Source organism: Chiloscyllium punctatum, chromosome 32, assembly GCF_047496795.1.
Source record: "Chiloscyllium punctatum isolate Juve2018m chromosome 32, sChiPun1.3, whole genome shotgun sequence".
Classification (NCBI taxonomy): Eukaryota; Metazoa; Chordata; class Chondrichthyes; order Orectolobiformes; family Hemiscylliidae; genus Chiloscyllium; species Chiloscyllium punctatum.
The window spans coordinates 8,463,504-8,491,066 of NC_092770.1; the positions used below are offsets into that span (position 1 = coordinate 8,463,504).

The window sequence follows — 27,563 nt, forward strand, 5'->3', positions numbered from 1 at the left end:
AATTTCATACCTTTCTGTATGAAATTCTATCTGCCACTATCATGGTTGCCCAATCTGCCCACGTCCTTTTATCACCCTTGTTTGTTCCTTTCTCTGTTAGTTTTGTATCAACAACAAATTGGGATACATTAACTTTGATGCAGGAAACAAGTTTATTAATATAAATTGTAAACAGCTGAAGACCAAATACTGATCCTTGCTGTACTCAACTAATTACAATGTGCCAATACCCCCAATTTTATGAGCTCACATTTTGTACAACCTCCATTACACCTAAATAAATTGTTTGAAATTCCAAAACATTGTATCCATTAGATCCCCCATATAGGAATGTCACCAAATTAAAGGCCTATGTCAACCAGGATAGATTCAGTAAAAGAATCTATCCTGCTTCAAATTTGACAGGATATTAGGGTCTGAAGAGTGTAAAAAAATAGACATTACTCATGCATTATTTAAACAAAGGTTACAAAAACTGCCCGAAAGAGAATTTACAGGGAAGCTTAGCTCATTACTATGCTAATCTCTAACCTTTACTACTTTATGCCAACCCCTTCAAATCTGATACAAATTAGTGTTTTGGAAAAAATCAGATATAAACTTAGTTCTTGCTAAGAATGATTAAAAGAAATTGGCTTAAGAATATCAGCTCAGCAGCAGCAATAACCTATAAATAAGAGCCAAGCTCTAAACAAATTTCCAAGTTGAGCCAAATTATTGAACTGAAGCTACTGAATTCTCACTTTAACAAATTTACAATGTATAAATGTAAATTTGTAGCCAGTTTAACATATTAAGTCTGATCACTACGAGAATGCAGCATTTGTGTGTAATTGAAATGAAACACCATAATTCATCAGATACTTACATGACAGGGTCAAACATATTCCGAATCTTTAAACAGGGTGTTAAACTGTTCGGTGGAGAATTTCTACCATCAAGATGGAAGGCTGTCGAAGAAAGAAAAACAAAAAAATCAAAATCTATGGTTATGAATAGACAATTTCATGACTATTTCAGGAATATAACTTTTTGTTTCAGAAATGTAATTTTTTAAACCCAGTGCCAAAAACCCTGATTAAGCAACTTTGTGAATAGTAACCATCTAAATAGATAATTACCAGCCACAGTACAATCCAATTTTACTTAAAGAGATCAGAGATGGAGTGTGAAAGCACTAAACAAAAACAGGGCTATTTGTCCAGACTTTGTTAGAGAAATGTCTACAATTGTCTTCGTAACGGATTTAAATTATTCACATAGCTCCCAGACAAAAGAAAGCTTTGAACCAATGGGTAAACTAGAGAAGTCTTAAATTAGTGATGCACTTTTCATATGAACATATTTAAAGATCAAAGTCAAACGGTTTGATTCATTATCTGGGACATGCTAGTTGGACATGTAGCAATGGGATTAGATTTCAGGAAGGTAGTCTTTTGTTTTGGGTTTATTTGTGCATTTTTTCTCAGAGAGATGAGTCAGCTTCAAAGACTGAGACAGCAGTGGTGCTCAGCCAGCTAGCAATCAGAACACAAAGCCACTTGGAATAGGATGTTCCTGATTTGAAGCAAGTGGGAACTGTGAATGGAACCTATGCTTGGAAAAGTCCAAATTAATAAACAAATAATCTACAAATTCAGGTATGCCTGCTAAAGCTGTGAAAGACCAGAAGTGGAATCCTCACAGAGATTCCAAGGTCAGGAAGTCTAAGTACCAGATTGCAAAATGAAGGAGAGTCAAAGTCAAGTCCTGAGAGCTATGGCACATTTGATCTGGACGGAGGAGAAATGAAAAAACCTTAAGATCCTGTAACATACAGGAGAACATTTGGGTAAAAAACAGAACAGGAAGTGGCCCATTAAGATTTCAGGGTTTATGGAACAGTGTTAAATTAATACGACCTGATTTAACATTTGCATAAGACAAAAATGAATCCCGAAATTATAATTCTTTTAATGAACTAGGAAGTTGAATTAGTAAATTGTTAATACTCTTCCTCAAGATTACAACACTTTAATGTTATAAATTAATCTACAAAAATGTATCCCATCCAGTGGCGAAGAATTATGCAAAATTAGTGATTTATATTGCCAGGGTAAAAAGCTTTCACCTAATGAAAGGTTAGTAAATGTACTGCCACTGTAACTGGTCTCAAATGGAGTTCAAGATATTTGAGGACTTCCACGCCTTATTCCAGCAATAAATTTTTGGCAGAATCCTTGCACTTACAATTTCAAGATCACATCTGTCTGCAATGTCTGCCCCATCCCATTGTACATATGTCAGCTGTTTATCAAAGACTCTTATATGATCATTATTGTACATGATAGCACTATAACCACTGGAACCAAACTTTGAATTTAAACTCCAATAGGATACCAAAGTAATGACGACTGTGCTCAAGCGCAAATCTTAAAAAAAAACTAAATGACAACATTTTAAAACTTCAATTTGAATTATTTCATCCTCTTACCAAAAAGAGGAAAGGTCAGCTTGAGGGGCTCTGCAAAAACACCTTGATTTGTGTATACAAGCAATTTGGCTATAATAAAGGTAGGTCTCCGACCATAAAGCTCCAAGTCTTGAAACATTAGGATTACACAGGATTTACAGCACAAAAACAGGCCAATTGAACCCACCAGTCCATCCAACACTTATGCTCATTGAAGTCTTTTGTCTACCTTTTCAGCTTGGCATTTGAGTAATTATTTTGCTTGCCTTGACTTTTAGTTGAACCGGAAATAATGAACTACTAAAGTCTTATCCAGGAAGAAAACTACAGCTCTGCAAGAAATGAAAAAAAGAACCTAACAGGATTTAGAGGATGCCATCTGTTCAAAGAAAAAAGGAGAAAATCTGAAAGGTAGCAATATGACAAAGTGGTGCAGATTCAGTGCAGAAATACCCTTAAAGCAGCACCATAATCAATTTTCAGGGCAGACCAAAATAAAAGGTTACTCCAAAACAGTTTAATCTCAATAGTATTGTTAAATAAACCTGCCAACAAACTCATGTTGCTATCTTACCTCTAAATAATTGCAACTTGACAGATGCCAAATAACAGTCAAATGACCTTGAACATTATGAAAGATTCTGCCCTGGAAGACAACAGTAGATTGTTTCCTCCACTTAACTCTAAGGCATACTCACTAACTTGTTTTGGGTCTTTCAGCCATAAGAAACAATTATGACTTCTAATTCAATGCCTCTGCTATTGGAGTGAAATTGGGTACACCTAGTCTTCAGCAAGTATCAATTACTGATTAAGGTTCACATTTCCCTGATGTGCCAAGTGTGAGAAATTCTCTCAGTAGTAACACGGAGATAGTGTGGATAGTTCAATTTAGTAAGTTGAAGTACATTCTACTGTTTGCAAATTTTCGAAGTTTGCTCTGATTAACAAGAGGTTTTTAACTTGGGCACGACTTGAAGGCAGCAGCAAACCAAAAACAAATGTGATGCTAGATTTAGGTTTTGGCAACAGCTCAGTCAATCATGGTTATGAAATGGGCTATTATATTTTGCACACCAATAAACAGACCAAGCCTGGTGTCAATGCACTGTCCCAACTATAAAGAAAATTAACTTGTTTATTTTCAGTTTCTTCTGTTGTTCACAAATAGACCAAGATAAATGGCAAACAGACAAGTTAGTGGGAAAGGAGACTGAAACAGTGTGATTGAAGTTAAGCTGCCGAAAGGTTGAACCTTGAATGCCTTTTTGTATTAGTTTGTTCTACCTATTTAAAAAGAAGATTTTAAACAAGCCACATAATGTTTGGGCTATAAATAAGGACAAAATAAATGAAGTTTGATCTGAAGAATTACTTTTATTATTGGTGTTTTATATTTACATTGCTCTGTACCAATCAGTCCAGATGCCCATTTTCAGCATGCAGTCAGTTCAGAAACAAAAATCAATCTGCATCTGAATTTTAAAAGATGAGTTTATCTGATCGACATCTGTCAAGACACAGGATTTAAGGCAAAATTCATCAATGAAACATAAGGGAAATGAAAATACCATTTGTAGCTGGGAACAATGTAGTCTTCTGGTTGGAAGATAACAAAATGGTTCAATGGCATGGGCCTTAGGGCTTTATAGATCACATATATTAATGCCAATCATACTCTACATTTTCACACGCAATTTAAGCAAGCAGGCTCTCTGGTTATAAACCAAGCTAGACTTAACCCGGACAGCGTCTGAAGGGTGGAGGAAGGTTTAATCTTTTCAGTTGCTAATTAATCGCAGCTAAGTGGGGAATACAAGGTTTTTAAAAAATGGGTTTTGCAGATTGATTTTGAGCACAACACAAAAATACAGGGTTAGTGCAGACATATTGGATGAGCAGATAATCATTGCACCAAATATTTCTTGAAGTTGATGGAATATATCCACATTATTAGAATAGAGTTGCCCATATCTCAGTATTTGTTCATGATGAACCTTTTATTTCAAATGGTTTGATAAAAACTGCAATTCAGTTTAAAATTGATGACTTTTAATTATTTATGCAAAATAAAATCTGCACAATGGGTTCTAACTATGTTAGTACTGTAAACAAAATCATGCAATTAATTACAAATCATGCCAAGCAAACTAATGAGACTGGCACTCAAGTTGCAACCTTGCAGTCTAAAATTAGACCTGTTGTGTGTGTCAAAATATGCAATGGATGCCAAATTCATACCTTTTCCTTGCCATACTTTGGATGGCACAACTGCTATTTTATCACAAGTTGAAGACGGTTGAGTCCATCTCCAAACTAAGAAATCTCCTCCTCCTACTCTTTGGGTTTCTTTCCGAATACGGGACTCATTGGTTTCAACAAAAACAACAGCTCTCTCCCACACCTTTTTCATCTTTTTCCTGAATAATTCAAAAAAGAATTTGCTTTGTGTAAAGATGCAGCAAATGATTATCTTCAAGAATTGTATTAGTTTAATGTTTACATTTTGATCTATATTATTAATTTGTCTTACCTATTCTGGGGTGGTATGAGAGAATCACGTACATGGGGAATAGGCAAATAAGGCTGTAAGTCTTTATTTTCTTGGCAGGCTTCATTATGGCTTTTCAGAACATCTAACCAAAACAAAAAGTGTCAGCCACCATTTACTTTGAAGCACTTTCAGTACAAATAACAATCTAGAAGACTCTGATGTAAATGGAAAAGTAGGCTGGAAACAGTGGCCTTCACATCAATTTTTTATTAATGCATTTCAATGCCATCAAAAATAATCAAATTGCAAAACAAGTGCTCGATACCTATGATTCTTTCCACCATGTCATACATCTGTCTTGTCTCTGCCTCTTCCTTCCGCCAACGATACTTCATGTAATGAAGCACTGCCCACACAATTCCCACACCTACAAAGTATTAAAAATAAATACCAACGAATTCCAAAAAGCAGTCCAATAAAAGTAACATTTTATATTAAATTTTATATAACATTTAGCTAGCATTACAAATGGATTTATTCAAGTTCAACAATTTGGAACGGTTGAGTACACTATGAATCACTTACAATTTATATAGTATTATAAATGCAATGGACTGATCTAAGGAACTTCACAGAAACAGTTCAAAGCAGTATACCAAGCTATACCAGAGATAACCAAAAGTTTAGTCAAAGAGATTGTATTGAAGAAAAAGGCCCAGACAATCGAAGACATATTTATCAACGATGGAGCATTAACACAAGCAATGCTCAACAGACCAGACTCTTGTATAGTGGGGGAGATTAAGGATAGGAAGGAACCCAGGCCATGGAGGAATTTGAAAACAAAAATGAGAATTCTAAAATCTAGACATTGCTGGGTCAGAAGCTAAATGACTTGCAAGCTAGAATGTGGGGATCAGAGTTTTGGATGACAGATTTAGGAATGTGGGAGTACAGCAGAAATATATTGAAGAGGTCATATTTCGAGACAACAAAGACCACGAATAAGACTCAACAAATAAAAAAGGAGATTGGGTGTTGTTATCAAGTTAGAAATAGATGGTCTTGACAACAGCATGATTGAGATCAGAAACTCACCTCAGGATCAAACATGACACCAAAATTGCAAATAAACTGGTTTGTCAGATCATGTCAAGGAAAGGAATTAAGTCCTTAGCTGGGGAAATGCAGCTTGGAGAGGGACTGAAAACAATGGTCTCAGTTTTCAAAATATTTAATGGAGGGTACTTTCTGCCCATCTATTACTGGACATCACATAAGAACTTTTATAAATTAGCAAGAATATAGTCAAAAGAGGTAGTGGTTAGGTAGACATAGGCGCTTGTTAGCACGTATGTGAAAACCAATACAGTTTTTTAGATGCTGCTGGCACTGTGGGGCAGAACACAGGAGAAATAGGACACACATAGGTAGATCCTTGGTGGATGCCACAAGTTCTAAAGGAGCAGTGGGAAGAGAAACAAGTAATTCTCAGGGTTTGATTAGAGATACAAATAGATGCAAGTGTAAGGCAATCTCATTCAGTTGGATAACAGGAAAAGGATTTTGTTAAAACAGGTCAAGAAGAATGAGGAAAGAAAGTTCACTTTTGCTGGACACAATATAATTTGAAACATTAACAAGAGCTATTTTGGCACTGTGGCAGAGGCAGCCAATTAGAGATGCAAACATGAAGTTTCAAGACAGACAGGGAATGGATTTGAAAGAAGGTATGTCAAGGAGAGAAGAGGTGAGTTTCATGGACTACATCAGACTGTGTTAGACGCAGAGGAAATAATATCAAAATAGATAAATGTACAATTCAAAGTGATCCTGAAATAGCATGCAAATTTTAGTAACAGCGAGATCTAATACTGGACCATCACATCCTTTCAAGCTTGCACACTTGGACATTAAAAAGATGGAGATAAGTGTCTCTTGAAACCTCAAGCAATTAAAAACAAAATACCATCTTAAGCATTAAAATTATAAAACTGCAGCCAACACCAAAAGCATGGTTCTTTTTGCCAGTTTTATGGAAGATATATTGTTGCACTTGCAGTAAGTCAGGCAAAGATATTTTCATTCATTTTATGGACTGTCACTAGATTAATGTAAAATCTGACAGAACAGAATGTAGTTTCTGCAAGATATTACAGCACTGGTCTCTTGAAACAAAAAAGAAATAGCCTTTTCAAATTCTCTAATGTTCCTATCTAAAGTTAATTTGTCAATCTAGTCCTTAGCAAGGAAAATGTTACAGGAGATCAGTTGGTAAAGCATTGCTCAAAAAAAATGTGCAGTTAACTCCAAGTCCATTCGCTGCCATGGGAAATTTATACTTGTTCACTTGGGGATTAAGACAATAGGAAGAGGTTTAATCTCCATGTAATCTACCAACCTTATTCTTCAGGAAAAGACACTGTGCTTACAAATATCAAAGAACAAATTCTTCTTCAATAATGGCATATTGAATAAAAATTTCCCTGCAGGCAAGTGCAAATTTTCAGGCTATAGAATTTTGACACTGAATTTTGATACATGAAATGAAAGTCAGGCGGCATGGTGGCTCAGTGGTTAGCACTGCTGCCTCACAGCGTCAGGGACCCGGGTTCAAGGGTTCAATACCCCCCTCGGGCAACCGTCCATGTGGAGTTTGCACATTCTCAGTGTCTGCGTGGGTTTCCTCCGGGTGCTCCGGTTTCCTCCCACAGTCACAAAGATGTGCAGGTTAGGTGAATTGGCCATGCTAAATTGCCCATAGTGTTAGGTGTAGAGATGAATATAGGGGAACGGGTCTGGGTGGGTTGCTCTTCGGAGGGTTGGTGTGGACTTGTTGAGCTGAAGGGCCTGTTTCCACACTGTAGGGAATCTAATCTAAAATGCACAATCCCAGCCATTAGCTCTGAAGATGATTTTAAATCAGAGTAGTTTGTAATGTACAATATTGTAGAGAGACTGGAACTGAAGGAACCTTAAGCATAAGAGGAGAGTTCAAAAAAGTAGAAAGACAATGATGTAAATTTATTAACATGTTTTCCAGGCCAAATTAATAACCTCTTTCTAATTATGCTCAAGTCAAATGTTTAGACCAACTTTTGAAAGGACAATATCTAATTTAAAAATACAAAGATAGCCAAATGGACTAATTATTTAGTAATGTTTGATATTATTCCTTACAAAATGCATTTGACAATCGCCTTAGATATAATTTATCCCTTTAATTTTCACACTGAAGGGAAGGCAGATAAAAAAAAATTAGCATTACGTAAAAGATATTTTACACTATTGGAAAAAAATCACAAGACTCACCCACAAGAAATATAAACATCCTGTGCAAGACAGTTAGGAATGCACGGCGAAAGCGGCAGATAAATGACATCTGTGGATGCGTGGATTCCAGATACTGTACTTCACTCACATCATTTACCTTGACATCAGAGTCACTGCCAAGCAACCTGCATATTAAAACACAAACCCACAGTTATTCTAGCTCAGTTGCTTGAAAGATGTGTTTTCCAAGACGTCTTTTGGGTCCAGAGTTCATTCTCAAATGACCAAACTCACTCACTTTATACCAAAATCATCTGTACTCTGTAAAATCCATTGTAGTGAACCATTAAATTTCTTTTCATGATTGGGATCAAGGACCTGTGTATAAAGTAAAAATAAAACTGTTTTAGATTACATAAAGCATATACACCTCAAATTCAGAAATAAACCATGCCAACCATCATATCCAGATAGTTTGTAAAGAGGTAACATATGCATTTTAATTTGTTACAGATCTAAACAGAACATCTGATTTTTCTCTCACGCAAAAGAATAATCTACAGAAAGTGGATCAAAAAGCTAACAGTTTGCTCAACTATATTGAATGACAACTGATTTAATTGTGAAAATATTCACATTTTGTACATTTCTTTGAAAGTTACAAAACATCAGTGCCAACAACCAAGTGACATTTCAGCCCTTCTCAACATTAGGTTCTACTACACCAGCAAGTTAAAGAAATCATGATAATTAGTTCAAACAAATAAGAAAAAAGGTTGTCAACAAGGATTAATTAATTATACATAAATTAGAAATCAGAGTTTTTAAACAAAGAATGGTAGTCTAAATGGTTGACAGAAGTAGTTGTGTCGAGGAGGCAAGTTCTCATATCACTTCAATCTTAATGAGTAATTCTGTTTTAATTTATCAAAGATACAAAATGATCAAATAATAATTATTTCCTGAAATTGGGTATTTTATTCTCAGAATGACAGAAAGAATTTAAGATCTTTACTACAGTAGATTTTGACAAACTGCCCTTTTCATTGTGAATAGAATGAATTTTAGAGCAAAGCTTTAACCAAAGTCCAAACCTGGTATATAACTTTGCTTCTCAAAAGGTAAAATAATTTGTTAATGAGGTTGACAGCCAATCAAAATCAAATTTTAACAAGAAAAACCAAATTACTAAGCATACGTACGTTACTTACCAAGAATGGTTAGCTATACATGGGAAAATAATCAAAAACGTTCTAATGCACAATATTTTCATCTTGGTCTCACCTGCCTACTTAAGAAATATTCTTAAATACCAACAGAATCTATTATTGTGGTGTGAAACTTATTTTCAATAGTTATTTTCATTCTAATTAGATGAGGACATGAATCCAAATGCTTATAACTTCCATTCCTGTGCATTTATTCAGAACACTCCATAAGCAATCATTTTAATTTTATGCAGTTATAAAATCTCTGAGCAATCATACTAGAAAATCACAGCTGTTATGCAGACAAGGGGTCCCCATAAAAATCTTCCGTGACAAATTATAGACATGCACCGCGCAGAAACAGTCTAACTCATCCGTGTCGATCAGATTACCTAAATTAATCTAATCCCATTTGCCAGCAACTGGCCCACACCCCTTTAAGATCTTCCTATTCACATATCCATCCAGATGCCTTTTAAATGTTGTAATGTACCAGCCTCCTCCACTTCCTCTGGCAGCTCATTCCATACACACACCACCCTCTGAAAAAGCTGCCCCTCGGGTCCTTTTTTAAAATCTTCCACCGCCCACCCCGGGGAAAAACCTTGGCTATTTACCCTATCCACGCCCCTCATGATTGTATCAACCTCTAAAAGGTCACCCCTCATTTTCAGACACTCCAGGAAACAAAAAAGCCCCAGCCTATTCAGCCTCTCCAAAAGGTCAACCCTCCAACCCTGGCAATAAAATTCTCAGAATTACTGTGGCCATGAGTTATGTAAAAGTCATACAACGTAGATCTTACTTCATACATTTGGCAAATGCTGTTTCAGTACTGTTCTTCCAACTACTTTGATATTTACACTTATATCACTTACAGAAGGATGAACATTTTATAGTAGAGAACTTGCTCAACAATTCATGCAATAAAATAAAAGCTTACGCGCAAGGAAAAGAAAACCTGAAATAACTTACAGTTACATATTCAGCAGCATCTTGGACAGGCAGACTTCTGTTTTTATAATGGACATGATCTCCACAATCGTAGTCTCCTGGGATTAGATAAAAAAAAACACATCAGGAATACAAATCAGGTCAGTATAGACATTTAAAATACTGCAAGAGAAATTTTAAATTAGTTAAAAAAAACAAACAATAGAATGTGTTGTGCAATGACAAGATGCAATACTCATTATGCCAACACTTTTGAAAGTCATGAGTTTGCCTCTACTTTGAATTTGTAGACACTTTCAAGTACATCAAAATTAAATACATCATTTTCTCTTGACATTGTTCATCTTCATTCATTCTGGTTGATTCATTTAAATGCCAGAGTGCGCTAGTCACTTCAATTACCCCAGTAACAGTTGTCTTTCATTCTTATCTTGCACTTGGATCTATTCTTAATCAGGCAAATTAAGTTTAAGTCCTGAAGAAATGTCACTGAATTCGAAACAATACCTGTTTACGCTGCAGGTGCTGCCAAACCTGTTGAGTTTCTTCAGCAATTTCAGTTCTTTGTTCGTTTCAGATCTCCAGCAATGATCCCCATACCTAGTTATGTTATACACAAAGTCCTGTCTTCACTTTGAGAATATCTGCATAGTGCGTTGTTTGGCACCATCACTGTGCTAAATGGGACAGACTTTAAACAGATCTAGCAACTCAAGATTGAGCAACCTTAAGCCATCAATAGCAGCATTGTACTCCAGCACAATCTGCAACCTCATGGCCCTGTATATCCCCCACTCAACCATTACCGTCAAGCCAGGGGATCAACCCTAGTTCAATGGGGAGTGCAGGCCAGCCTGCCAGGTGCAGCACCAGGCATACCAAACAAAGAAGTGTCTACTTGGTGAAGCTACCAAACAGGACTGTTTACTTGCTAAACAGCATAAGCAGCATGTGACAGAGAAAACTAAGCATCCCACAATCAATGGATCAGATCTAAGCTCTACAGTCCTGCTATATCCAGTCATGAATCGCGATTGTCAATTAAACAACCTACTGGAGGTGTCAGGTCCACAAATATCCCATTCCGCAATGATGGAAGAGCCCAAAACATCAGCACAAAAATTAAGGCTGAAACATTTGCAATTCTTTTCACCCAGAAATGCAAAATAGATGATCCATCTCGGCCTTGTCCAGTGGGATGCAGCATCACAGATACCAGCCTTCAGCCAATATATATGATATGATTCACTCCACATCAAGAAATGGTTGGAGGCACTGGATACTGCAAAGGCTATGGAGCCTGAAAACATCTCAGCAATAATTGTGCTCCAGAACTTTGTGCTCCCCTAGCCAAACTCTTCCAGTAGTTACAACACTGGTAACTACCTGACAATGTGGCAAATTGCCCAGGTATGTCCTGTACATAAAAAGCAGGACATATCCAACCTGGATAATAGCTGCCCCATCAGTATACTGTTGATCAGTGAAGTTATGGAAGGTGCCATTGTTATCAAGCAGCACCTGCTCAGCAATAACCTGATCAATGATGCCCAATTTGTGTTCCACCAGGACCAGACAGCTCCTGACCCCACTACAGCCTTAGTTCAACCATGGACAAAAGATCCAAATTCCAAAGGTGAGGTGACAGGGACAGCACTTGACACAGTGTGGCATCAGGAGTTCTAGAAAAACTGGAAATCAGGGGCAAACTCTCCACTGGTTGGACTCATACCTGATACATAGGATGGTATATGGTTGTTGGAGATCAGTCATCTCAGTTCTGAGACATTTCTGCAGGAATTCCTCAGGGGAGTATCCTAGGCCCAACAATCTTCACCTGCTTCATCAAATGAGCTTCCCCCCATAAGATCAAAACTGAGCACATTCTTCAATGAATGCACAATGTTCAGCATTATTCATAATTCCTCAGATACTGAAGCAGTCCATGCAACACAATCTGGAAAATATCCAGGTTTGGGCTGACAAGTGGAAAGTAACATTTGTGCCACACACCAAGCAATGACCTTCCCCTAATCACTGTCCCCTGACATTCAAAAGATATTACCATCACAGAATCCTCCATTAACAACATTCTTGGGGTTACCATTGACCAAAAACACTCAGGACTGTCCACATGAACAATATAGCTACATGAGCAGGTCAAAGGATAGGAATACTGCGACATGCAACTCACCTCCTGACTCCCCAAAGCCTGATCATCTACAAGGACAAGTCAGGTGTGGGATGGAATACTCTCCAATTGTCTGGATGTTGCAACTCCAACAGTCATGTAGCTTGACATCATCCAAGGTAAAAGCAGCCTGCTTGACTGGCACCACATCCACTCTCTCCACCACTGACGCTCAGTCACAGTAGTGTGTATTATCTACAAGATGCACTGCAGAAATTCATTCAAGTTTCTGTGACAGCACCTTCTAAACCTAGGTTCACTTCCATCTTGAAGGACAAGGGCAGCAGATACGTGGGAGCACCACCACCTGCAAGGTTCCCCTCCAAGCCACTCAACTTCATTGCTCCTTCATTGTAACTGGGTTAAAATCATGAAATTCCCTCCCCAATGGTATTATGGGTCAATCCACAGCACATGGACTGCAGTGGTTTAAAGACAGCAGCTCACTACCACAGTCAATAAATACCAGCAAGCCAGCGTTGCTTAATTCCAACAAATGACTTTTTAAAAACCCATTTAACTAAAGGTTACGACCCAAAACTATCTACTACATTCACTGATATCATAAGCTCAACTGCAGCATCTGGGTGCAAAATTTGATACTCATTTTATAATGGTATGTGGCCAAAAACAAATCAGAAATTGACCCTTGCAAAGGATTAATGCGCAAATAGACATGTTATGAAAAGCTTTTTATGGACAGATCATAGATGATCAAACCTTTGAATAACTAAACAAATGTTTATTTGAAAAAGATGGAAAAATGCCCAAGGTAGGTCTGTTGCAAAAAGGCGGCAGCACAAATCCAATCCTCGCAATCTACTCTCAATCATTACAGCGATGGAAGGTGTCATCAAGTGTTACCAAGTAGAGGTTCCTTTGCAATAATCTGCTCACTGAAGCTCAGTTTGGGTTCTGCCAGGATCATTCAGCTCCTGACTTCATTACAGCCTTGGTTCCAATGTGGACAGGGCAGCTGAATTCCAGTACTTATGCCATCAAGAACACATCTGATTGAGTGCAGTATCAAAGAGCACTAGCAAAACTGGAATCAATATACCTAGAACAGAAGATGACAGTGTGGCTTTTGGGAGTCAATTGTCTCAGTAGGTACAGAACATCTTAGTGAGCGTTCCTCAGGGTAACGTCCTAAGCCCAAATACATTCAGATGCTTCAGTGACGTTGCCTCCATTATGTCAGAGTCTAGATGCTTACTGATTGCACAATGCACTGCAGATCCTCTCTTTCTAACCCCCTCCATCCCCTTTTCTCCACAATCCCCAAACCCTGATCCCTTTTTCTGTCTGCCCCACCATCAACCTGACTTGACACTCCCTCCATCATTACATTCGAAACACCACGCTCCAATTAGACCCGATGGCTCCAACACGCTTACCTACCCGAAATACAGCATCACACATATTGCCACTGAGCACTCTTCTCATCATCCCGACCTGATATCCTAGCCTCCTCCACATGGCAAACACTTCCCATGCCCTTTCTCATCTGCCACCTCCAAACACTATTATACTAAGTATACGCACTCATCCTTTGACATCAGCTATCAAAGACACTATCAGAGCCTTTAAATTTCATATTATTGCTGCAAAAAGGTGGTGTGATTTGCCTTGCTCTGATGGCCTGCATTACAAGAGGAGCGTCAGAATGAATGTATGATTCATCAGTTGAGGAGCCTAAGCAAAATATCTCAGATTTATTTATTTCAGAATTATTTAAATTATCAAGTTTCCCAGGTGGTGCTTGAATTGACATTTGAATTAATTCGAGTTGTATAATCAATATTTCAAAAGCATCACAAACACCAAGAAATCATATTACACAAAAGCTCAAAAAAGTAACAATCTTACCTGCTATTTTTGCTAGGTGATCATGCAGTCTATGAAGAATAATCAGAATTACTCTTTTCTCTTCAACCTAATGAAACAGTTCAGAAAATCACCTGTCATTATCTAAAGCTTGCAACCACTCCAAACTACAGCTCGTTCTGCTGTTACGCACGTTTCAGTAATGTGAATTTGTTATAACATGATTGACGAATTGGGGACCATGTTTCAAAAGCACCAACTTTTATTGTGTTTATTGGTGAGAATGGGATTCCAGCCCCATTAGTTTAAATGGTGCTGCCATTACACAATTTTCTTAAAACACAGGATTGCATGAGAACTACCACGTTATAGCAGAACAGAATGTACTTTTTGAATAAAGTGATGCAACATTATAAAGAAGCTAACTGTAAAGAATTATAGAAAAGAAACATGATAGAGTAAAAAGTGCAAGTCTATTTCTCCCTCGCACAACATTAATTGGATTTTTTTTTCAACCTAACTAAATTAGAAGTATAGCATTTTGGAAAGGAAAAGAACAGTGTAAATACGTATGGCAACTAAATGTGTATTATAGATTGAATTTAAGAGTCAACTCATTTGCTGGGTTCTTTACGGCTGATGTTTATTTCAATTGTTTTTTTCTCAAGGAAAATATGTCCTCAAAATAATCAGGATTTAAATCTAGTCTATGACATTTACTGTGTTTTTCCATAGAAAACAGACATGAGAGAAGCTCCCTCTGGAGAAGTAATAGATTTTTATTTTCACATGCACAATTTTACTTTGAGGGGAAAAATATTTCCATTGACAAACATGTGGAAGGTGCACTTACCTTCTCATCTATTCCAAATGGCTGCGATTTTACTAAAAAACAAAAAAATACATTAATAGCAATAACAGCTTAAAGAAAATTCTGCTAGCTCAGGACTTGAAGCATTTTATATGGTTCTTAAACTGGACACATATGCATATGGATAAATGTGAATATTAGATGTCATACAGCTAACTCCCAGGGTGCATGTACATATGCTGATTTGATGTACCTCCTATTGAAGCCTTTATGAAAAGTTTGATAATATCATTCACTGAAATGATATATGCAGTTCTTCTGCAATTTCCTTTGGATGGCTACCTCTCCTGGTTAACAAACTAAAATCCAAACACAAGTAACAATGATTCCATCAAATGACTATTGATCTTAATATCAAATGTTTCAATTGAAATTTTGTTGCATCCAATGTTAACTTTGTCTGCTTCTAAAGGTTCGAAAAGATTTTTGGTTGCACGATACAAAATTCCAGTCCAGTTACCAAAAGATTTCCAATGTACCTAGAAGAAAACAAATAGCTATAGGATAGTGGGAATCAACATGCTTTCATGAAAAAGCATTCATATAGTTCACTTGACGCCAATATACTGATTTTCATAATGATCAAATTATAACAGTGATACTTAACAGGGAATCGTGGCTTAATGCACTACAGAGTAGTGTATTGTGTTTAAATCTGTTTAGTAACACTGACAATAAGGTTAGCACAGAAGTAAAACAACCAACCTTAAAATTTTGTTAAAATTGTCACAGACACGAACAAGATTCATAACACAGCCATTATCACATTTATCCAACATTAACAAACTTACTGGAGTTTTTATTTTGAAGCAACAAAGTAATGGTCAAAGGATTTGTTCAGGCTGGAGAAAAGTTTCTACTGGACTGGTGGTAACCCCCAGGAGAGAGTTAGTATTGGATACCTTTATCTTTCCTATCATTTAATATATGACCTAGATCTTGAAGTGCAGGGAACAATTTCAAATTCTGTGGATAATAAAAGTGTTGTAAACTAAGAAAATGTAGAACTTCAAAAAGACACTTCAAAATTTGGAGTGAGCTGACAGTTAGCAAATTAACTTCAATATGGAGAAGTGTAAGATAAAGCATTTTAGTAGCAAGAACATGGACAGACAATACAAAATAAGGGATTCTAAAGAGGATGGAGTACAGGGACCTGGGTGCATATGTGCATTGATCATAGGCAGCAGAACAGGTTGAAAGAGCAGTTAATAAAGCATACAGTATCCTGGGCTTTATTCATAAGAGCATAGAGTACAAGTGCAAGATGGTTATGCCGAACTTCTAAAAGACACTCCGATCTCACCTGGAGTACTGTCAATAGTTCTGGGTGCCACACTATAGGAGAGATGTGAATGCACTGCAGAGAACGTAGAAGAGGTTTACAAGAATAGCTCCAGCAATGAGAAACTTCAGTTATGAGGACACATCGAAGGGGTTAGATCTGATTTTGTACAGAAGCCTAAGGGGAGATCTGATAGACAATTTCAAAATCACGAGGGGTGCTGGACGTCAAATAGGGAGAAACTGATCTCACTCAAACAGATCATGAACAAGGTGGTACAGATTTAAAACAATTTGCAAAAGTAAATGCAATGCAAGAAAACAAAACACACACAGGCCACATGGGTCTGGAATACAATGCCTGGAAGTACAGTAGGGGCAAGTTCAATTGATGCATTCAAGAGAACATTACCTAATGACTTAATTAGAAACAATGTGCAAGGATACAGGTTAAAGGCAGGAGAACAGTAAATCATAATGCTCCTTTGGAGTGCTGGTGTAGATACAATACGCCAAAATGCTTCCTTCTGTGATTCTCTCGCGTTCTTCAATGGAAGTTTCCAGCTTTCATGAAACCTATATAAAGTTCCATTCCCAAAGCCAGTTGTGGTTCGACACGTAACATACAATAAAATAATAATGCGCCCACACAAATACAGAACAAGGTGAAAATGTAAACTGTATATTGACACAAAATTTTGGAATAAAAGCAAATAATCTACTCAGCCAAAACTTCCCATGACATGGTTTAAAGATAATCAGTTATTACAAATATAAAACAGGTAGATGAGTGAATGTTTTTTCATTGCACTGCAGTAGTCAAATCTAGAGGCAAAGACTTCATGAAGTTTTCAATTTAAGTCAGGCAATATTACAATGGTAGGATAGACAATGTAATGAATAGTTGAAAGATCATTAATGGATTTAGTCTCAGCTAGATGCCAGATAGGGGTTTGGACATGATAGCTGGTTATGAAATTTGGAACGAAGATCAAAAATAATGGTTCACTCTTTCCGATATTTCATTTGAGGAAATTTCTGCTCATTCTGCACAAAATGTAGGAGAAATTTAGAACACGGATGAGTTGAGAGGTGGCGGTGATGGTCACCTGCTTTCATGTAAAAACAAATACTTTGTTTTCAGGTGATGACATAGCATGTAGATGAGAAATAGGAAGAGGTCATGGGTAGGCACTGAGAGAATACCAGAAATAAGAGTGTGGGAGTAGGATGATGATGAGTCAATCCAAGTAATTAGTATCTATTTAATTACAGCAAAGGTACGAAACCAGGGGAAAAAAAAAATCAGTCTCTTTCAGCTGGACAAACAGCAGAGATGTATTGAAGGATAGCATCTTTAACAAAATCCTGTGTCTTATGGTCCTGCGCCACAACCTCATGAAGCAGCAGCACTTCAAAAGCTAGTGCATCCAAATAAACCTGTTGGGACTATAACATGGTGTGATTTTTAATTCTATCATTTACAAACTCACCAGGTTGCAGTCAGTACAAAAGGATCAGGATGAATAATTAACAATAAAGTCACAAGATGTCATTTGCAACTTAAAGCTGTTTTTATAGTAACAGGGATGGAACTGGATTAAAGGGGTTTAATTCAAGGAAGTCTTAGAAAATAACGTGATCTGGACCTTTGGAAGAGGGGTTGGAGATGGGCAGCATTTGCAAGGATGGAGATATTCAAAGAGGGGAGGCCATTAATACAGACAAACCAGAGCCAGTTGAGCAGTGGGAGATTTATTGCATCAAAATAAACAAATCAGTTGGTCTCATTAATAAATTCAAAGGTGGTACGGATTTTGGGGAGGGGGGGGGGGGGTGAGGAGGTGGGGGTGGTGGTGTGGAGAGGAGCACAATAGGAAAGGAACGAGAGAAAGATGCAAAGGCAGTGAGAATCATTGCAGGAAATTGAACCAAAAAGAGGCTGTGGCAAAAGCAACCAATCGGATGGTCTCAATTTTAGTGTCAAGGAATTGCACATATTTATTTTTGGTATCTAGGGTAGAGAAGATAGGGGACAGCAGTTTAATGAGGCAGTTTTCAGTACAAAAATGCCAGGTTGTGGCCATGGATGACAAAAACAAAAACAATGTGCAATTTCCATTTGAGTTTGTGTACCTTGATGTAAGGGAATGGGGTGGCATGTGTGCCAGAAGAATTTCCAGGGAGTGTGTTAGTATTATTGAGGACTTAGGGCTAAGACGGAGACAAGGGCACAATTGATCAGCAGCTACAAAAATACTGTGGCAAGTGGAGTGACAAACATTAAATGGGACTGATTAGGGATAGTCGACATAGCTCTGTGCGTGGGAAATCATGTCTCACAAACTTGACTGAGTTTTTTGAAGTAACAAAGTGGATTGATAAGGGTAGAGCAGAAGATGTGATCTATATGGACATCAGTAAGGCGTTCGAGAAGGATTTCCATGGGAGACTGATTAGCAAGGTTAGATCTCATTGAATACAAAAGCAAACCAGCCATGTGGATACAGAACTGGCTCAAAGGTAGAAGACAAAGGGTGGTGGTGGAGGGTGGTTTTTCAGACTTGTGACCAATGGAGTACCACAAGGATCAGTGCTGGGTCCTCTACTTTTTTGTCATTTACATTAATGACTCGGATGCGAGCATAAGAGGTACAGTCAGTAAGTTTGCAGATGACACCAAAATTGGAGGTGCAGTGGACAGCGAAGGGCGTTACCTCATATTACAACAGGATCTGGAGCAGATGGGCTAATGGGCTGAGAAGTGGCAGATGGCGTTTAATTCAGATAAGTGCGAAGTGCTGCATTTTGGGAAAGCAAATCTTAGCAGGACTTATACACTTAATGGTAAGGTCCACAGAGTGCTGCTGAACAAAGAGACCTTGGAGTGCAGGTTCATAACTCCTTGAAAGTGGAGTCGCAGGTAGATAGGATAGTGAAGGCAGCGTTTGGTATGCTTTCCTTTATTGGTCAAAGTATTGACTACAGGGGTTGGGAGGTCATGTTGCAGCTGTACAGGACATGGGTTAGGCCACTGTTGGAATATTGCGTGCAATTCTGGTCTCCTTCCTATCGGAAAGACGTTGTGAAACTTGAAAGGGTTCAGAAAAGATTTACAAGGATGTTGCCAGGGTTGAAGGATCTGAGCTACAGGGAGAGGCTGAACAGGCTGGGACTGTTTTCCCTGGAGCGTCGGAGGCTGAGGGGTGACCTTATAGAGGTTTACAAAATTATGAGGGGCATGGATAGGGTAAATAGGCAAAGTCTTTTCCCTGGGGCCAGGGAGTCCAGAACTAGAGGGCATAGGTTTAGGGTGAGAGGGGAAGAGATAATAAAAGAGACCTCAGAGGCAACTTTTTCATGTAGAGGGTAGTACATGTATGGAATGAGCTGCCAGAGGAAGTGGTGGAGGTTGGTACAATTGCAACATTAAAGAAGCATTTGGATGGTTATATGAATAGGAAGGGTTTGGAGGGATATAGGCCGGATGCTGGCAGGTGGGACTAGATTGGGTTGGGATATCTGGTCAGCATGGACGGGTTGGAGTGAAGGGTCTGTTTCCATGCTGTACATCTCTATGACTGGAATTTTCAGGAGCAGTTGAAGAAGTTAAATCAGTTTTAATTAGTTTCAGTTAGGAGAAAGTGAGGACTGCAGATGCTGGAGACCAGAGTTGAAAAGTGTGGTGCTGGAAAAGCGCAGCAGGCCAGGCAACATCCTGCTCCTCGGACGCTGCCTGGTCTGCTGTGCTTTTTCAGCACCACAGTTTTCAACTTTAATTAGTTTCAGTCATGTTGTAAAGGAAATGAAAACCACAGCTGTGTAAAGCAGGCAGGAGTACAGGAGCTGCATGATCAGCAAAATAAGGTTGGTCTTGGGTGAAATACTGACAATACCTGCAAAAAAAAAAGAAAGAAAACAGAACCCGATGTGAAATATGTCTTCTGATGTATTGCATTAAGTTTGGGAGGTGTTTGCTACCCAAAATTAGTTTTATACTTGATGGGTGATAAGACTGGCTTTACTTGCGCATGCATGAAATAATAAATTGTTATTCTTAGTCCTGTAATCAATTTGTTAAGCTTGCCGATAATAGTAGCTGTAAATAATTGGAGGGATAATTTGTTTCAAAAACAACAAGAAACTCAGAAGGAAGTAGACTTAGATTCGCGATAGATTCCGCCAATGAAAAGGGTAGTTGAATGGGCCTATATTCTCAAGCCTTCAAGAATGAGTGGCAATCTTATTAAAACGAAGGATTTTTACAGGTGTTGACAGGATATATGAGAAACTGTCTTCCATTGTAGAATCGAGAATTAGGGTCCTATTCTCAGGAATGCTCTACCCCAGAAGGCTAGAGATAGTCATTTAATACATTACACGTTGATAGTGCTTTGACAAAAAATTGAAAGCCAAAACATTTTGGATGAGCAGGGAGTAGACAATGATCTGAGAGAACGCAGCACTAATTTGAAGGGCCAAATGGCCTATTACATACACCACATTCTCTACATTACCAGTTTTGTTAATGTGCTGATCGTACAGTGGAAGCACAAGTTGTCATTTAGCTCACTGTTCTGCACAGGCATCCCAATCTCACTATCTTTCCCTACAACTAGCAAATTTTATTTTACAAGTAAATTGGCTCATCACCGCTACCATGGAGATGACTACTCAGATGGTAGAATTTGCACCTTGGATTACAAAGTTAGGGGTGCCGTTCCTGAGGCAGAAAAACAAATCTCTAGTGCAGTACACAGCAAATACTGTGCTGTTAGAAGTACTGTCTTTTGGATGAGATGTTAAACCGAGCTCCCTTCCCTCCCTCCCTCCCTCCTTCTCAGGTCTGCCGTGAAGTTCCCATGGTATTATTTCAAAGCAATGAGAATAATCAAGTTTTCTGACCAATAGATGTTTTTTATTCATCAATATCACAGAGAGAGATATTACCTGGTCATTCGTTATCACATCATTGGTAATTAGACATTTTTGTACATAGATTAGCCACTGCATTTTCTATATTACCTGCAACTACATTGCAAAAAAAACTTCCTTGGCTGGAAAGTGCTTGGAACATCCTGAGGTCATAAAAATACAAGTTTATAGAAATAGAAATCTCTTTTTGGAGAGACTTTCCTGGTAGACTGCCAATTCTGTGGCAAATTAAAGACAGTCTTGCACTAACTAACTAACTAACTGGATGTAGACTATGCAAACATTTCACGTCAGATTCTTAGTCAACTGACAGGGAAGACTATTATTGTCAGTTTTTGGCTGTATTTCAATCCAGATTGCTGTATTGAAAAGCAAGTGCCCCATCCATCAACATACCTTTGAAAACTCAAGTACAGGAGCTACTGATAGAGATTTAATGCATGAGCTTTCCTTTCCAAAACTTATTGAAAGAGGAAATAAAAATTTATACATCTGTGGCGAAATTCTATCCTGCATGATAGTCTCAAAATTGGGCCATTTAATTCAGATAAATGCGAAGTGCTGCATTTTGGGAAAGCAAATCTTAGCAGGACTTATACACGTAATGGTAAGGTCCTAGGGAGATTTGCTGAACAAAGACGTTGGACTGCAGGTTCATAGCCCTAGAAAGTGGATTCACAGGTAGATAGGATAGTGAAGGCGGCAGTTGGTACGCTTTCCTTTATTGGTCAGAGGATTGAGTACAGGAGTTGGAAGGTCATGTTGCGGCTGTACAGGACATTGGTTAGGCCACGTTTGGAATATTGTGTGCAATTCTGGTCTCCTTCCTATCGGAAAGATGTTGTGAAGCTTGAAAGGGTTCAGAAAAGATTTACAAGGATGTTGGCAGGGTTGGAGGATTTGAGCTATGGTTGAGGATTTGGCTGAACAGGCTGGGGCTGTTTTCCCTGCTGAGGCGGAGAGGTGACCTTATAGAGGTTTACATAATTATGAGGGGTATGGATAGGATAAATAGACAAAGTCTCTTCCCTGGGATCAGGGAGTCCAGAAGTAGAGGGTATAAGGTTTAGGTTGAGAGGGGAAAGATATAAAAGAGACCTAAGGGGCAACTTTTTCACGCAGAGGGTGGTACGTATATGGAATGAGCTGCCAAAGAATATGGTGGAGGCTGGCACAATTGCAACATTTAAGAGGCATTTGGATGGGTATATGATTAGGAAAGGTTTGGAGGGATATGGGCTGGGTGCTGGCAGGTGGAACTAGATTGGGTTGGGATATCTGGTCGGCATGGACAGGTTGGACCGAAGGGTCTGGTTCCATGCTGGACATCTCTATGAATCTATAACCTTATGGATGAATCAGCTACAAGTACCCAAAGCTCTCAATCAACAACCACACACACACTAGAACATGATAGTAACTTGCCTAAATACCTCAAAATTAGCACATATACACACTTTACAGGCTTGCACTTCTAGAGCACATTTCATGATTAACAGATCTCAAAATGCTTTCCATTCAGTGAAGCACAGTCACTAATGTAGGTAATGTAGAAGCCAATTTGTACACACAGTAAACTCCTGAACAAGTGATAATATCAATCTTATTGGAGGAGGAATAAATATCAGCCAGAAATGCAGGATAACTCTCTGCTCTTCAAAACAGGGCAATGGAATTTTATAAACCAACCCATGCAGATGGGTCAGTTTATGCCAGAGGTTGATGTCAGAGCTTGCAAAACTCCCTCAGAACTACAGTGAAGTGTCAGCCTTGACTTTTGCTTCCAAGCCTAGATTGGAGCTAGGAACCAGGACCCATGAATCTTATGGAAATTCCTTCATAATGAAATTAATTAGGTTGTTTCAAAGCTTGCCTGAAAATTTCTTTATAACTAATTACAGCCACATATATACTAGGGGCATCTAATCTGATCCCACTGCTCCTTTAAAGCAGATAGCACAAATAGTAAACTTGTAGTACTAAACAAGACTTGATAAAGTTGAAATACAATATGACCTTAAGAACGAAAGTTGTCAGAATCCACAAAATTTACAATCTGAACAATCTGACTAATTCCAACTTTCAATTATTTATACTACTGCGACTTTATTCAAAATAGAGCAGCTTTGGAAATATTGTCTATTCAATATTTCAAATTATCCAATATTTCAAATGACTTAATGATTTAATTAACTCAAGTTGTTTTGTTTCAACAGCACTATCAGCATTTTCTCCAACCGGATCACTGGCACAGATAATTACACTTTGGCCAACATTTTCTAATCGACTTACCAATGGCATCACAATCAGCAAATCTAGGCATTGTGGAGATGTTTCAAACTGGACAAGCAGTGGATACTTTTACTACCAGTACTAAGCAACATTTCACAAATAAAATCAGAGTCACATTTTTAAGTCTAATCTCCTGCAAGATAACAAAAATCCTCAAATTACATCAGCAAAAAGAAAATGGGAAATTGGATATTTTAACGGGCTTCCTCTCAAACCTAACTCAAATTCTAAATCAAAGAGGAAGCTATATATCCAATGTTCTGGATTAGCATCAAAATTGAAACATTCACAGGCTCTAATGTATTCAAGAAAACATTCAGCTCGAAAAGAATTCCCATTTCCTTCCACCTCAATACTGAAAGCACTTCACAGCCAATTAATTACTTTTTCAAGTACAATCACTTGCTTTGCATGAAAACTCTGGAGAGTCATGCTGTGCCAACTTGCACAAAATGGCCTTACAAACATTGAGATAAAGAGCCAATGATTTTACTGGTCAAGGGAGGAGGTTAGGAGATGGAGATGGGAGATTTCAAAGCATGTGTTAAGAGGGTGATTGCTAAATTCAGAAACTAATTAAGTGCAATGCCTCAGATTAATGCTGACATCCCTCCGACCAAATGTCTACACAAATGATTTGATTTATTAGAACAGAGCAAGTTAGTCAGGGAAGAGAATGGGAATGAACAATCCTGTTTCATTAGTGAATTGGATAAGAAATAATATGAACATTAACACTAGAATAAATAAGTATATTTTCTCGATTTCAGATGTCAGCAAAAAGAGTCAACTTAAAACTATTATGGTCAGCAAGGACAATTTAGGAGAAAAGACTTTACAAAACAAGTGGCTTTGGGGACATGGAATGCTCGACCAGGAACCATTTGAGGTACAGCTAAAAGCACTTTTCATAGTTGAAAAAGTTAAGCAAAGAATGATAATTTAAAGGAATACACAGTCAACGGGAATTGTCTAGCAAAAATTCTCTGTTTCATGCTGTAATATTATGGGTAGTGCCTCAAATGGCAGTCTCACTTCCTTCAATATCCTTGGATGTCTTTCATTTGGACCAGGTGCCATATCAATTTTAACTACCAATATTTTATTCATCGGCACAGTGGTTAGCACTGCTGACTCACAGCACCAGAGACCCGGGTCAATTCCCGCCTCTGCAAACTCCACACAGACCGTTGCCTTTCTCCCAGTGTCTGCGTGGGTTTCCTCCAGGTGTCCCGTTTCCTCCCACAGTCCAACAATGTGCAGGTTAGGTGAATTGGCCATGCCTCATTCCTGAAGAAGGGCTTATGCCCGAAAAGTCGATTCTCCTGCTCCTTGGATGCTGCCTGGCCTGCTGTGTTTTTCCAGCACCACATTTTTCAACTCTGGCCTCCAGCATCTGCAGTTCTCACTTTCTCCACGCTAAATTGCCTGTAGTGTTAGGTGAAGGGGTAAATGTAGGGGAATGGGTCAGAGTGGGTTGCTTTTCAGAGGGTCGGTGTGGACTTGTTGGGCTGAAGGGTCTGTTTCCACACTAAGTAATCTAATCTAATCACTTTCTTATTAACTTTGAGCCCTTCTTGTGACAGTTTGCTCCAGCCACTATGACTTGGGTAGCATCTAGACGCAAAGTATTCATTTACTATCTTAGCCATGCACCTGCCTTCATGTGTAAATTCCCATTTTAGTCTGTAAGTGGCCCTACACCTTTTGTTAAAAAAGTCTTTTTTTTCTAACTATTTACATAATTCAAATCACAAAACTTAACTGTAAAAGGCCAAAGTTTGAAATTCAAACTGCTAAGGTCAGGGAACTTAAATCTTTGCATGTAGTTAATGAAACCAAAAAAAAAGATCTTTGGCGGTTTATAAAAAACCAGAACAAACCTAACATTAGAAAACTGAGCTGAGTAAAGGAAAATTTAGATTCTTCAATCCTGAAGAGAAGCAAATTGATAATATGACTGAAGGAGATAAAATATTAAGAAACCACATTTTTTAAAAATACACAATACTTCTGAAACAGAAGTGATTAGAGGATGGAGTGGGAAAAACTGTCTTCAGACTTTATAGGTATTTTTAAACAACCTGTTCAGCGATGGTATGACACAGGAGCAGTTGGGACTTGAATCAGGCGATCTGGTCCAGAGGTAGGTAAGTTACCACTGCACTACAACAGCCCTCAGCTTAGTCCCCAGCCAAGCCCACAATGACAAAAATGAATTGGAATATGGCTATTGAAGTACATGTACCTGTGTCTCACTGGATGAAGTTACAAAGATATTGAGCCAAGACAAGTGGAGGGAGTTAAGATAAAGATTACTGAAAGCCTCTCTGAACAGCAGAACAAGTTTAAAGATTGCAGTACACCTCTTCCCAAGACAGATCTAGGTCGGGGGGTGAGACAGAAGATAGAGAGTGAAACATTAGCATGAACTTAGAGAGTTGTACAGCATGCAAACAGACCCTTCAGTCCAACTTATCCATGCCAACCAGATATCTTAAATTAATCTTGTCCCATTTGCCAGCATTTGGCCCAAATCACACTAAATCCTTCCTATTTGCATACCCACCCAGATGCTTTTTAAATGTTGCAATTGTGTCAGTCTCCTCCATCGCCTCTGGCAGCTCGTTCCATACGTGCACCACCCTCTGCGTGAAAAGGTTGCCACTTAGGACCCTTTTGCATCTTTCCCCTCTCACCCGAAACCTACACCCTCTAGTTTTGGACTACCCCACGCCGGGAAAAGACTTGTATATTTACACTATCCATGCCCCTCATGATTTTATACACCTTTATAAGTTCACCCCTCAGCCTCCGACACTCCAAGCAAAACAGCCAGTATATTCACCTTCTCCCTATACCTCAAACTGTCTAACATTGGCAACATTCTGGTAAATCTTTTCTGAACCCTTTCAAGTTTCACAACATCCTTCCGAATAGAAGGATACCAGAATTGCACACAAATGTTCCAATAGTGGCCGAACCAAGGTCCTGTACAGCTGCAACATGACCTCCCAACTCCTATACGCAATGCACTGAGCAAAGGCAAATAAACCAAAAACTTTCTTCATTATCCTAAGTGTGATCTCCACTTTCAAGGAAGTATGAACCTATATGTCAACAAGGTCTTTGTTTAGCAACATTCCAAGACCTTACCATTAAGTGCACAAATTCTGCCCTGAATTGCCTTTCCAAAAATGCAACCCCTCATTTATCCAAATTAAACTACAACTGCTGCTCCTTGGCCCATCTGATCAAGATGCTGTTGTAATGAGGTAACCTTAACTGTTCACAACTCTTCCAATTTTGGTGTCATCTGTAAAGTTACTAACTATATCCTCTATACTCACATCTAAATCATTTATACAAAGACAAAAAGCAGCAGACCCAGCACTGACCCTTGTGGCACACTGCAAGTCAGAGGCATCCAGTCTGAAAAGCAACCCTCCACCACCACCTCTATTTCCACCTACGAGCCAGTCGCATTCAAACGGGTAGTTCTTGCTGTATCGCATGTGATCTAACCTCGCTACCACGAGGAACCTTGTCGAACAACCTAACGATCTCCACATAGATCATTCCTGACGAAAGGGCTTTTGCCCGAAATGTTGATTTTCCTGCTCCTTGGATGCTACCTGACCTGCTGTGCTTTTCCAGCACCACTTTAATCTTGACTCCATATAGATCATTTCCACCACTCTGCCCTCATGAATTCTCTTTGTTACTTCCAAAAAAAAATTCAAAGCTCATGAGACACGATTTCCCATGCAAAGCCATGTTGA

General features: G+C 38.5%; 1 protein-coding gene across 1 annotated transcript in view; it reads right to left on the minus strand.

Moving 5' to 3' along the window:
* Positions 1-27,563, minus strand: part of lemd3 (LEM domain containing 3) — a 49,890-nt gene that overhangs the window by 7,259 nt on the left and 15,068 nt on the right. Inside the window, exons 2-10 of the mRNA XM_072551594.1 lie at positions 15,253-15,284; positions 14,442-14,508; positions 10,403-10,479; positions 8,518-8,597; positions 8,259-8,404; positions 5,272-5,373; positions 4,986-5,088; positions 4,694-4,872; positions 869-950 (exon numbers count right to left, since the gene is read on the minus strand). Coding sequence (XP_072407695.1) covers positions 869-950; positions 4,694-4,872; positions 4,986-5,088; positions 5,272-5,373; positions 8,259-8,404; positions 8,518-8,597; positions 10,403-10,479; positions 14,442-14,508; positions 15,253-15,284 — 868 coding nt within the window. The remainder of the gene's footprint in view (positions 1-868; positions 951-4,693; positions 4,873-4,985; positions 5,089-5,271; positions 5,374-8,258; positions 8,405-8,517; positions 8,598-10,402; positions 10,480-14,441; positions 14,509-15,252; positions 15,285-27,563) is intronic.